This window comes from Netta rufina (genome assembly GCF_964035555.1).
Source record: "Netta rufina genome assembly, chromosome: 7".
Taxonomy (NCBI): domain Eukaryota; kingdom Metazoa; phylum Chordata; class Aves; order Anseriformes; family Anatidae; genus Netta; species Netta rufina.
This window is the reverse complement of record NC_140130.1, coordinates 6017857-6032171: the sequence shown is the minus strand read 5'-3', so window position 1 is coordinate 6032171 and position 14315 is coordinate 6017857. Positions and strand designations below refer to the sequence as shown.

The 14315-nt window shown below is 45.6% G+C and overlaps 1 protein-coding gene across 1 annotated transcript in view; it reads right to left on the bottom strand.

Moving 5' to 3' along the window:
• Positions 1-12866, bottom strand: part of IPMK (inositol polyphosphate multikinase) — a 40528-nt gene extending 27662 nt beyond the window's left edge. The window contains exons 1-2 of the mRNA XM_084290344.1: positions 12606-12866; positions 8205-8290 (exon numbers count right to left, since the gene is read on the bottom strand). Of these exons, the coding sequence (XP_084146470.1) occupies positions 8205-8290; positions 12606-12780 (261 nt within the window). The 5' untranslated portion in view covers positions 12781-12866. The remainder of the gene's footprint in view (positions 1-8204; positions 8291-12605) is intronic.
• Positions 12867-14315: the final 1449 nt, after the last annotated feature.

The window sequence follows — 14315 nt, the reverse complement described above, 5'->3', positions numbered from 1 at the left end:
GCCCTGAGCACAACTAGAATTTACAGAACCAGCTACAGGAACAGTAATAACAGTAAGAAACCTTAGCACGCCTTTGGGCATAGTCTGCTCCAGGCAGGCACGGAAAAAAACAAATCTGGGGAAGGGAAATGTTACACTTGGGCATGGCGAGTCAAGTCATTCACTTTGCTTTGTCTTCAGGGAGAGGTTTGTTTTTTTATATATATATATATATATAAATACACATATATATTCACACATACACACACTCACATACACGTGTTAGAAAACCATAAAGACACAAAAGCTAAAAAATAATTACTACCAAGTTGCTCTCTAAGTATTGGGCATTGGAGGAATTTCACCAAGCACGTTACACGCACAGCAAGACATTCAACATCACGCCAAATGGACTTTTCAGTTTACTGATGGTTAATCTGGTACCTGGATGATGAAGAACACCATACCAGCAGCTTACCAACTGTATCTCTTTTGGAAATAAGCCTGTGATGCATCAAGTGCTCTATTTTCTGCCCAACTACAACACACCTTTAGAGCTTCATCCTGATTTTGCAAGACTTACCATCATAAATGATTTGAAACTTCACTCATATTTGATTCAGTCTGAAAAAGTTAGTGCTTGCATTACCCTCGAGCATAGCAAGGGCACTGTACTGTAACTTAACCCAATTTAACATTCCATGGACGTGCACATTAAAACCCTGTATTTTTGCTTCATTTTCAGCGGGATCTGCTCTTGGAAAGGAATTTTCCTCAAAATCAGGCTCATAAGACAATGGGATTGTTTTTTTCCTGCATGCTTGCACAGCATGGACTGTAGGCAACCTGGTCTGTTACTAACTCCACCCAGTAGTTCCCTGCTAGCATCAAATTGCAGTAATGGCCTTTGACTGCCTCCTTTTACAGGCTTTTCTTAGATTTATTAAAGGGGACTGTAGATTATTGTGGCACACAATGTACAAGGAACACAGCAAAGAGATGCTCAGTGGACTCTTTAGGGTAATTTTCTACCGCAGAGCGTGGCCCTCCCAAACTTGTTTTTGCTGCAGGGTACAAGAATCACAAAAAAATTGCCACAAATTTAAGCCTTATTGTCCTGGTACAGCAGGCTTTAAGTCATTTAATAGTGACCTGAAGTACAAAAAAAAATCTGAGCGCTTATAGGACAGTAGAAGAACTCAGCAGATTATTAGACCTCATCCTTCATTCTCCTTAGACAACTCCTAATTTAAAAAATACACAAATACAAGCAGTAAGTATTTCACAATTTGGTCACAAAGTCATTTTCTTCTCGTTAGCTGAGGAGTACTGCATGTCCTTCCCTTTATTACAATACTTCTGTCTAGGCTTGTGGTTTTAAGTACAGAGCACAAGACAGTTTCACACACTGGTTTGGGAACTTCAATTTGCTTATATCCCCAGTGCAACAAATCCCTCCTGAGCATTTTCTCAGCAGGAGGAACGATGATGAGGGCAGACAGGGAGTGTATCAGAACATACTCACTATGTTTGCAAGCAGGCAACCTGGGTTACTGCAGTGCCACTACCTCTTCTGGGGATGCAGCAGACAATGATGTCCCAGAATGAGACACAGCAAATGCCAACATTTCAGGGTATTGAGCTACAGCTCTGGGAGCAGGAGTAAGGAAAGGTTCGGGCAAGGCACTGCATCCCTCATATGAGATGTTAAGAGAAGGGTGCATCCTATTTCTTGAAGCTTTGTCCATAGAAGACAAACACAGAACCTTTGCTGGAGACTAGATCACGGGATAAGGATATTTTAGTACACAACAGCAGCACTATGGCCATCATCCACTCCTTTTTCAGTCAAGAATAATCATCTAAATCACAACTATAAAACCAGTTAGCTGAGTTTATAAAATAGGGTAATTCATCCTGAAGCAAGACACGCTTTCCCTCCCTGATCCCTGTTGTCTTCTGTCACTAGCAGAGAACAGTTTACAGAACACAGGCTGCCTTATCGTGATTTGTGCTATATAGGCTGAAAGAGGGCTGAGCCTTATGAGTCAGTTCTTGCAACTCTGTGCAAAAGCTTCCAGGCCAAAACACATCTTTCAGGCTGCTGGCTCGATTTGATGCCATGGAGGGGGAGGGAAGTCACTAGAAGTCTTCTGCACTGCCTGAAGCTGCTCGAATACCAATTAAAATCAGATGATGCAAAAAGGAAAAAAAAAAAAAAAAAAAAAAAAGCATCAAGCTAATGAAAAGCTGTGGCACAAAAGCAACAACAGGTTATAGAGAATGAAATAAAATAAGGATAAAAGTATTGATAATGGTCCAAACAGGCATACTTCCTGCTCTTTTCTTCTCTGTACCCACAGGAGCACAAGGAACATTAATCTAAGTGGTAATTCTCTAACACACGTTATCCTCTGGTCACAAAGTCAAAGACTAACTGCTGCAAGAGGGACAACACAAGCTGCACAAACAATTTTCATTCTGCCCCATGTACAGGTTGTAAAACGGGTAAGCTCTTTAGGGGAAAGAAAACAAAAAGACGGGTCATCACCCTATTGGAAGTTTCATTATAATGCATCCAACACAAGTTCACAATAACAATCGTGCGGGTGACCATGCAACCATTACTTCCTAGCTTTCAAGTGCCTGACTCTCACCTAACCTAAATCTCTTTTACATGCTGGAGTTATTTGCGTCTCCTACATCCTGGCTTTGTTTTCCAGACATGTAACAAGAGCGAAAAACAATTTCTACTATCTACAGCGGGAACAGCTTCCTTGCATTCATGTAGTATGTCAGCAGGGCTCGAGCCCTGAACTTTCCGAGTGCTGCTAGAGCAGTTAGCAGAGCCGTCAGTAACTGGCAACGGGAGAAGAAATGTTCTCCAGAAGGGCCAAATGACAAGCCCAATTATCTTTTCCCAATGCTACGTGGGGTGAATCAGCTCTCGGCTCCCAAGCACTCAGGCAGAGGTAGGAGGTTGCCGGAGCTGAGATGGGACCGGGAGAACCCCGTCTGCCTTTTCACTCCAACCCCCAAAATTACAAACGTGCCCTCTGGGACAAGGGTATGTGAGAATCTGGGTAAGACTCACCTCACAACAGCCTTGGAAACATTACTAGTATTGCAGGTATGCTATTTGGAGCCATGACTTGGCAACAACACAAGCAGCAGCTATGACAATTCAGACATGCAACCACTAGCAAAGAGGGAAAAAAATGCTAACTTGCTGCAAGAAGTTTCTCAGAGAGGACAGTTTTTGGCACGCAGGATGAGGGGGGAAGGCGTACTTCATGCACCCCAACCATCACGCAGTCACTGCAGGAGAGCAAAAGGGCAATTCAAATAAAAGCTTATGGGGACATTTATTGATCTGTCAAGTGTAAATTCCCCGTTTATTAGCTAGTGAATTACCAACCTTTAAAATGTCAATATGCCACGCTCAGAACAGGTACGTGTACTAACAGAGCTTTTACAGCCCCGTGAAGCAACTGCCAGAAATCAGAAAATTAAAAGTGCCATCATTCCAAATAGTCCACCAACCTTCTGCTGGCCTGCTGAATGCAAGAAGAGAAACCCTCCATCTCTTCCTGCTGAACACAGAGCTTGGAGGAAACTGTAGCTGGGAAGCCAGCTTCAACAACTGTAAATTCTCTTCCTTAGTTTTAAATATTTGCAGCCTAAGCTCCATCTTTTTGTGCCCACAAAAGCAGCTGCCCTATTTAAAACATGACATTCCAGCTTCTTCCCCCTCTGCAGGGCACCAACAGGACAGTCGTTTCTGCAAAGCTACATTCTTGACGTGACAAATTAAGAAAAACCCTCTGCTGAACAGGAGAGCTCTTAAATAGGAAGAGAGTTATGTTAGCACACGGTGCTCGTAGGTCCAGCCTGGTATGGTTGAGGCAAGCTCTGTACACTGTAAAGCACAAAGGTTTTACCTCTTCCAGAGGCTGTGCTGACCTTTCCTTCCAAAGGATGCTTTTCTCACAGGTCCCAGCTCATCTGCCAGAAGAGCTGACTGTAGGAGGGCTGATGGGCCTCTTCCGTCTCCTGACACTGCTGGATTGAATCAGACTGCTTCAGCACGTACACGTGTGCCCTGGCATAAGGCAGGGTGAAGTTAAAAAACAAAACGGACTGAGAAGCAGCGTGCTTTTATGGATTTCTTAGTATGCACGTGTAGGCAGCCTACCATAAACACATACTACCTTGCAGCAATTTATTTTCTTTAATGGAAATGTAATATATACATAATGTGTTACACGGCATTTTCAAACATCACTATTTTTGTGTTTCCACATCCCTGCTCCCTCCTGAAACTCCTTTAAAAGCAGTCCTTCGCGGTGCCTCCGCCTACACATCCTCACCGAGTATTTCCATTAGATGGAAACAACTGATCATCGGCGTAGATAGTCCTTAAAAAACCACAACCCTTCTACATCAACTCCTTTTCCTGCTCTCGCTGTTCATATCTACTGAAAACAAAGTATTTTGTAGCTATTCAAGGTTTAAAAAGTCCAACTTTTTAATCAGATAAGGGTATTAGAAGACCTGGTAGAACACTTCACGGTTACACAGCCTATGTTTATACCAAGTTCATGCCCTCAGGTTTGGGAAGGGAGTTTGCAGAAACAAAGATAAAACATTATTATTTTAATTTGATAACTATTCATATTTACAGAATCAATAGAAAGTGGACGTTACCACTGGGAAGTCACACTCCACCACTAAGTTAAGCTTACTATACATAGCAAGTTACTAACAATGGCTACAAACACCTTATTATTCCACTCCATTTTACCATAGAAGCAACCCATGATAACCTTGTTATGCTCCATTTTTTTCCCTCCCTTGTAACAGAGAACCGTGGGAAGCCATTTCTCCCATCAGTAGAGGATGTCACATGCTGTTGTAGTGGTAAAACAATCTTGTAAGAAAGAAGCACGGTATTTAGAAGTTTGCCTTTTTTTTTTTTTTTTTTTTTTTTTTATAAACTGCTAAACTGAAGGTATTGTATCTGGAAAATAGGAAAGTGAGCTAATGACTCACTTTAGGTCAGAGGTTGGACTCGATGATCTTGAGGTCTCTTCCAACTTAGACAATTCTGTGATTCTGTGACAGTCTGAGTAGGAATTGCTACTAGGAATAGCACCCTGCTTTGTGCTCCGTAGGAAACACCCATCATTTGCCCACAATGGGGAAGCAAATTTCTGGTGATTTGCTCACACAGGCTATGGCCCTCTGTCATGTTCACAAGACAGCCAGCAGAAGGCCAATCCAGCAGGTCAGACCATCTTGTCCAGATAAAGACAATATCTACCTGATACCAGCCTGTTATCAGGTTAAAATTATCAGAGCCGTAACTCAAACTTGTCTGCTGTTGTGATACACCCCCTGCAACCTTCAGCCTGCGAGCACTCACCAGCACGCTGCCAGTCACCGCTGGTTATTGAAGACATTTCTGCCTCAGACCTGCAATAGCTGCTCTCCGGCTGACATGTGCAGCAACCAAGACACACACATCTTCCTGCTACCATGAACCACATTGGTGCTCAACTGCTTCAGCTGAGGAGCTTTGCCTGACCCCTTAGTGAAGAAGGCTTTGTTTCTTGCCCAGGTACGGAATAACTGGTAATATCAATACATGCAAAATAGTTAAAAGTGCTTATGAAGACATGGGTGCAGGAATGAAAAAAACATCTTGATTAACCTGCATACACTAAGGGGTCACCTTCTGGTTTGATCTTAACACGCTTGCTGTCTAGTCCTGGCTGAGTGGCAGTCTGGAATTCCTCAAGTCTTCACACACTTCATGGTGTAACAGATACATCTGATGAAGGCTCCATCAGAGAAAACCTTAAGAACAGCCTTCAGATCCACTCCAGCTTTGTCCTTGCAGAATGCGCCAACTCTCATTGCTCACCTGCACCAAAAGTCTTGACAGGATCCAGAAAGATTTAGTCTTCTGCCTCAAAACTACTTCTATTCCACCTGCATCCAGAAGACAGTCCTATCGTACATCTATCCAGAAGCACCGTTGCTGGATTTCTGCACTATTTCTCACCACCTTCTCTTCCCAACTGCCTTGTAAACAACCCCTTGTCTCAAGGAGCAGCAAAATTCTCCTTCCCCTGTTCTCTGGAGGTTCACTAGCCTATCCCAAGGTGCTGTATCTCTTTGTAGATCAGAAGATGCAGTGAGCTCAGTCACCAAAATGGGGCAGTCTTGCTGTTGTTCCTACTGCTTATCTGTTTAATCACTCAACTGACAGAAGGCTTCCAACATGAGGAAGCGCTGCTGACTTTTTAATAAGTCAACAGAGCTCCTCCATGGCTGAGAAGCCCAGCACAGCACAAGGTGAATGGCAATATGGGAAGAAAAGCCCTTCCCTCTTGGCAGCGATGAGCTATTGCCTCAGCTCAAGCTCTCTGTGAAACTGCGTACCTTTGGGTGAACCTCACGACCTGCAGTAAACCTCGCCTTGTAACAGACATATGGGGTGTTTAGGTTTCTACACCTGCATCATGTGATTCTTCCTGTGAACAAACATGATAGCAGTTAATCATTGAGGAGCAACAAAACCCCAAGACCTTTCTCCTGTACTTTCACCTATCCAGATACATGCATTTTCTCCCCCTCCTATCTGCCACAAAAAAGCAGTCTAGTCCCCACACAAGTAATTGCTATACAGCTTTCCCCTTCACCATAATTCTTCAGGAACGGCCAAGCCCCTTTTTACTCAAATGGCTTCTAATAAAAAAAAAAATTCAGCATCAAGAGTGACTTGGCAAGGCCCCAGAAGATATCACTGGAGTTTGTGTTGTTGCTCTTGGTACAGTCGAGACCTGCCTTCTTCTGCTGTGACAGGGTCTAGTCACAAGGGCACTGACACAGACGATTTCACCCAGGGTCTTGCTCACAGCTTTTTACATAAGTCTAAGCAGCAGGCAAAGCGATAAACTTGTGCAAAGTTAACATCTAAGCAATGGCCACGCTTATTCCTCTTACCCTCTGGCTTTAGACAGCAAGAGTACGTTACTGTATTCAAGGAGTTCCCAGAAGAGCAAGTAACCTGGTACTCAAAGGAGTCTGTTCAAGCTTTCTCTTCTAGTGAAGAGATACTGCTCAGCCTGGGTTGTATCATTCTTAACCTCACCTAAACGACAGCCCCTGTGAAACCTCAGAGAAATATTTACTTTTGGGTTTAACTGGCTCCCGCTGAGCTCCTACTAACTCAAGAGCTGTTGTTTTGTCTAGCAGTCCTATCACGAGAATTACCGAATGATGCTAGTATGCAAACACATGGTTAGCTTGGAGTTTGTTGTTTAGTCAGTTTTATGTGAGACGTTTCTGCAAAATATGCAACATCTTTTGGTAGATTAAATTAATACTTTTCAAATAAACCCAAACAACAACAACAAAAGAGTCTCAAGACTCCTCTGCCATCCTGCATGAAGATTTCTGCAGTACTTAGTAAGCCATGGAAAGGGATAACAGATCAAGACGATATGGAAAAGCATGTGGCAGACTATGATGTGCAGGTGGCCATTAAGGGAGAGAGACCCCCAAAACAGTTTACCTTCAAGTAAGACAACCATCAACAGCCTTCCTGGTTTGTGCTATTCAAGCGATCGATAAATCGAACTGAAGATGAGCAATGGGTTTGGTTCACAATGAAAATACAACAAACAAAAGTTAAAACTGGGGAACTGCACTTTTTATTGATGTTTTAAAGGAGCCGAGTTTTAACACAGTGAACAGAGCAATACTTCTAGCAATAGACCACACTACATGGATGTGTAAGACACTAAGTTTTACAGCAACCAATTCCGAGATGCTCACCAACGTGAGAAAGAAAACTGATGGGATCACACATGCCACCCTTTACTCACAGATGGGATCACACATTCCACCCTTTACTCACCCTTTACACATGAGGCTTTCCAATAAAACCTTAGATGTCGTGAAAACCCTCCTGTCCCGGGATCAAATAATCAAGCCTAAATCCTGCGAGTGAAGTAGGCCTGGTACAGGGACAGATACTCAAGGAGGAGACAGTTCTAGGCAGTTTGCAGATACTGGGACAAGACGGTCAGTGATGTACCATTCAGATATTCACCCTACACCTTCACAAGGGTGACAATAATGATATACTGTGACATGAACACCAGCCGTCACTCCACCTTTAGCGAGGCAGCTCCCTTGCTATGCAGGACCCTCACCTTGTTGTAGAACTCCTGCTCCCTGGGACCTCGAGGTGGTGGCTGCAGCTGCTTCAGGACAGTCCCATCTGGATGCTGCAGTATACCTAGAAGAGAAGCATTTCCTTCAAGGCTGAGTTTTAAGAGAGAACTTTGATTTTTTTTTCAAAAATAGCAAGCACACATCAGGGACAGCCTATTTGTTCAGTTCCACTGTTTTCAGTATACACACACAGTAGAGAAGAACTTGCCAGCTGCTATACAAAACCCTTAGCAGAGGTTTGCTTGCTCTTCTTCTACCCATCAGATGACTTCCTGGGTCTAATTCTGCTCAAGGCCAACACAGCACTGGGATTTGACGAGAAAAGTTCCACCCAAAAAAACACATTCATTTCGCTATGGAAGATTACACAGACACTCCCTTTTTAAATAACTGATAAGTTGTTTTTCCAACAGTGTTAAGAAGCTGAAGATAAAGGATGTAGTCCCAAGTTTTACACTTTTTCCACAAGCTGAAGTAGAAATATCTGGCCTGCAGACATATTTCTATACAAGCTGCATCGAAAGAGCACTTCTGCATTGCTAGAGGTAACACCCTTACAGCACTCCATGCTAATTATATACTGCTATTTCTATCACCCATAATTATAACACAATGCAGAGTTTCATCTCAGCTGGCAACCACTTTCATTGTGTCCCCCAAAAAGCAAAATATCCTCCCCAAACAGCCTTAGTGACTCTGCAGTCAGCAGTATTGCTGAGTAGACGCATGAGAAACTCTCCTTAATATCTCAGGGTATTAAGATATCCTTAATATCTGTCCATATCCAAAGATGGATATGGACAGCAATGGAGAAAAGTAATTGCGTCTCTGCGAACCACGCTCTAAGTTTCAAATCACCAGTTACAGGAGAAAATGAAAAAAAAAAAAAAAAAAAAAAACAAAACAAACACTTCTGGAACAGAAATTTTCTCCTTGGATTTATTCATAGTTTTTCATATAATAATTTATTTTGTTTAAAAGGAAGACAAAAATATGTCAGCTGTATCCAAAATACGTTCCATCTTCAGCTTACCACTTGAGAAGAAGCAGCAGAACAAGCCAGGAACTTTGTGACCCAAAAACAGTCTGCAGTTGTAACAGCAATTGTGTTTTCACCTTTTGGAAAGCATAATCTCTGAATGGGCTCTGTTGTGCAGACTTGGAAACTAAACAAAATCTTTAGAGCCTGAAATACTTACTGTAAAACAACCACCAGACTTTGTGAAGTTGTTTCATTAGTTGGCCATGCCAACAAACAAAGAGTGGTTTTAAAAATTTGTGTAAAACAACTCTCAAGTCAAGCTGCTTGCTAAAAGCTGGATTTTTTTTTTTATATACTTTCCAGACTAGATAAAAATATTACCGTGCCATGCCAACTACCACATCTTCAAGACACAACAGCTTCCCCCTGCCCTCCCCGTACCCTTTTACATGTGCTGGAAAGCACTTAGCAGGGTGCACAAAGTTTCTGAATGATGTGTTTTGAGTGAATTACTAGCGATCACAACATTAAAGGTTTTATAGCACTCCTTAAAGCCTGCATGTTGGCACTGGTGATAAGACAAGTGGACAGCCTACAAGGCACAAAAACCAGGCAAACATTCCTACAGGTAGAACCCATACGCTACTGGGCTGAAACCTGGGCTTTCACGCCAAGTTACAGTAAGTACTTTCCACCAGAACACCACACTGTGGATCAAGATGGATGACAAGATTTATTAGTTTAAGAGATTAAAACAGCCTGACGTTGTCTGAATCCCCTCATACTCTGGATTTCTTGACAGAACTGAGCACCTACCCTGCATCTGGGACAAAGGCAGGCTGGAAACCAAGGACTCATGTTTTAGCACTCACCCTGAAGATGAACACTCCATAAGCTTCTCCTGATCTACCACATGAGATATCTTCACTAACATCAGGACATTACTCATGGCTTTGTTTTAGGATTCCTACTTTTTTTTTTTTTTCCCTGCATGCACAGGGAGAGGCTTTGTTTTAATAACTGAAGTAGCAATTTAGTGTTTCTGAATAAGCAGCTGAACTATACCAAAATTAAAATTCTGAAATATCTCAAAAATGTTTATCTGTGGCTTTGCATGCAAAGCTTGCTAGCATACTGAAGCTCTTATCTACAGCAAACATAACCAATATAGATGCATGTGCGTTTTAAAAAAAAATTCAATCCATGTGCTTCACCCATTTTGCACAAACACGCTCTAAAAAGTAGTGTATCTCCTCAACTCCTGTCTCTCTCTACCTGCCTATGGAGAAAAGCCGCAACCCAAGGCCACAACCTTACTTACTACACGATTTACTGTCTTTGGGGGAAAGCACTACTGAACAGAGCATTCACCAAAAGGTCAAACTCAACGCCCAAAAGCCAGAGTGATACGTGTCCGTGCAAGGAGACTGCTAGAGCCCTGTCTTTGCACAGCAGTGACAGCCACAGGAAGCAAAGGGAAAAGGGAAAGGTTATTAGAAAGGAAGAGAAGCTGGTGACAAAGACATCTTAATGTGCACTTTAACCAAAAAAAAATAAAATTACTTCAAGTCCTTTCTATGTCTGTATGTGGGCACAGAAGGGAAGCCAAGCCCAGAGGACAGCAGTGACACGCAGGAGGAAGCTTGGCAGAACAAGGAAGGTTCTGAGCTTGAATCAGCAGACAGCTCAGACACTAACACCAGCAGGATACATCCTTCAAGGTGCATTTGCTATGTTTTGTGCATAGCAACAGATGCATCCACATAAAAAGAAGCACTGCATTTATAATTTTAGGCTTTTAAAATGCTCGAGGTTTAATGAGGTAGGAAAGGGTAGAATGGAAAACAGCAGGAAGGGTGACTACTGTAGGAAAAGGCAGAAAAGGCAATGGAGAAGGTACGAGACATGCTGGTCTCCTCACACAGACTTAAAATTATCACAGATCCTGGCGCACATATTGTCTGTGATATTCCTTACCAGAGCTATTAGTAACTACATATATCCACACATCTGGCCACTCACTTCATAACAAAGACACCACAGGGAGCAGCACTGCAGAATTATACATGACCCTGTATCTTTAGCATCTCAACTGCCTGTACTCCTACTAACAATATCTGTAAAGAAATAAAATGGGAAGATTCAGTTACAAAAATGAGAGAACTGGGAGTACCACAGAGCAGCCTCGGTCTGCACTTAAAGGTAAAACTCAAGTTTCTAAGAAGAGATCAACAGCGGCAGTACCTCTGCAGGAAAATGTCAGCCCTGCTCCTTCGATTTAATGGATCTGGTGTTACCTAACCCGTTTGATCAGCACCCACAGGAGAGATGATGTATCACCCAGGTGACAAAGATTCAGCTGATGGAACTCTGATAACAACTGACCTGCCAAAGGTGAGACTTTCCCTGGAGGTGAACCTTCCTCGCCTGACCCCACCCCATATTACAAACCACGAGCAACGAGGCCAACGTACAGCTCCAAGGACCCCCTTGATGTTTTATTGCCTCGGTGGCAGCGGGGACAGTTGGCGAGAATTACTCTGCTGCAGAGATAATCAGCAGCAAGACTCCATGAAGCTCCAGATAAGACAAACTCACGGTGCCATTCGTGTTGCAATTCCATCTACTGCTGGCTGAAGGGGCAGGAGGTTCCGTCTTTGGCCTGTTCAGCAGGGGCAGCTCCTACGGCCGGGGTTCAAAGGCAGCTTTACTCCTTCTACTCCTCACAGCTATTCTAGAAGGTCACCATGAGCACTGAATGATGTGTACCTCACGCTCGGCTCGGGGGCAGGTGTTATACCAAATCCAATGACTTGGAAGGGCCGTAATAACAACCTTTGGCAATGTTAGCTGTATGGAGGCCCCCCGCAAGGCACTGACCGCTGCCTACACTGAAAGGAACCTTTATGGGAAGACCTCAGTCCTCAACCTGAAATTAAAATAATAATTAAAGGCTGGGGGGAGGAGCTTCAGGAATGCTACATCCTCACCATACGCAGGTAGAGGATCTTGTCGACCTCTTCGGACCCCCGCAGCTCTATCACCGGACATTACAAGCTGACATTTGGGGCTTGCTCCTGTCACCAGATAAGCGAGCAATGACCGAGTTCTCCCATCTCTTCCAAACCCACAGCAGGCACTTGCGGAGCAGCGCCTGGAAGCAGGCAGACGCCTCAGGTCCTCAGCCACAGCACCCCCGGGGGCGCACACCCAGCCTCAGCCACCTCGGTCCCCGCTCCGAGGCGGCTGCGGAGCCGAAGCCGGGCCGGGGGCGGCTGGCAGGAGCCCGGCGTCCCCTCAGCACCGCCGTGCAGCCGCTCCCCCGCTTACACAACGCCTCCCGTCCCCTCCCCGGGCCCCCCTCCGCCGCCTCCCGGCCCGGCCGGCCGCCGCTCACCGCCTTTATCCTTGCCGTACATGTGCCCGGCCACCTGGTGCGACAGCGGCACGCAGCCGTTCAGCCCCCGCCGCCGCCCGCCGCCCTCCACAGCCGCCGCCGCCGGGCCCGGGGCGGCGCCGAGCGGCGGCTGGGCCTCGGCCTCCTCCGCCGGCCGCGGGGGCTCGGTGGCCATTTCCCCGGGGACGCTGCCGGTGGCGGCGGCCGGGCCTCAGCGGGCGCTGCGTGGCGGGGCGAGGGCCCGCGGCTCCATCACCCCGCAGCCCGCCGAGCCGAGCCGCGCCGCCCGCCCCCGGCGCTGAGGCAGCGAGCGGCCCCGGCGCCGCCCCGCTCCGCCCCGGCCCCGCCGCCCCGCTCCGCCCCGGCCCGGGGCCGCCAGGGGTCGCCGCCGTGTGGTGCGGGAGGCCCGGGGAGGCCGCGGTTCTCCGCCGGTTCCCCCTCAGGGGTTGCTGGCGGGCCGCCCCCCCGCGGCCCCTCGGGCGCTGAGGGGTTTGTTGGGTGCCCCTGTCAGGCCTCTCGAGTGGAAAAGGGCCCTTCAAATGGCTTATGGGGCGCTGAACTGCCACCAGATCAGGAGCGGAGAAGGGATTAATCTCTGACCTGAAGTTTGCCCCCAAGGGGAAGGTGAAGCCCTGGATTCGCTCACAGCACCCCACAGCCTGAGGCTGTATTACCACTTGTTCCGCTATAGGGCAGGGATCAGCCCTATTTGCCATCCTGCAATTCCTGCTTTTGCTTCTCAATGTTCCTTTCCTTTCTAAAATAAAACGAACTCTGCAAATACCAGTCCTGCACTTTTTATAGACTCATTAAGGTTGGAAAAGTCCTTCAAGATCATTAGGTCCAACCGTCACCCTACTACCAATGTCAATTTTTACTACCAATGTCGATTTTGCTGCCATATCCATCAGTACCAAGTCGTCTTTAGCATTAGTAGGGCATAGGAACAGGAAAACAAGGTGGAAGATGAAGCCGTATCCATCTGTATCTTGTTCAGCATTAGCAGGACACACAAATGGGAAAACAAGGCCAGAGATGGAAAATGAATCGTAGCAGATATACGGTATTGCCACAATTTTTATCATTTTATAAAAATTGGCTGATGGACAGAGGGAATCAGCACAGGTGTTAGAGGAAGGATGACACAGTGAGCTCAGGTATTATGTGCCCCCTCTTCTCCATCCCATGGTTGGGAGATGTGGCTGGTAGGCCTTTACGGTTATTGAGGGGATTTACTGGGGAAATTATAGTGTCGGAGGAACAGGAAAGTCACAGGGGAAACAAGGTTATTGGTGTAGGGTGAGTGAGAGGAAAGAGGATGGAGTATAGATTTGTGAAAATCCAGTTTCATTAGACCCACAGAACAACTTGTTTCACTGACTATACTGACTAAAAAAGCAAGATCCTTTCTGAAGGAGCAAAACGTGACAGGAAAGTTACATTTCTCCCTCCTAAATGTCCAGTTCTCATCAGGTAGTAGTCTCCAGCCATAAAGACAAGGAGCCGGATGGTTGCAAGTGGAAGCTCCCATCTTCAGTTCCCCAATGCTGGATTTTTCCACGGGGATGCTGACGCAGGAGAGAAACTCCACAGCTTGGTGAGCCCTCGCACCAGAAAATTACTGGGGAAAAAAGGCACAAGAGGTACATGCCTGGCAGAAATAACACCCCCGGTCTTGGCAGCAGCTGCCACAAGGTTCGGATGCCGACC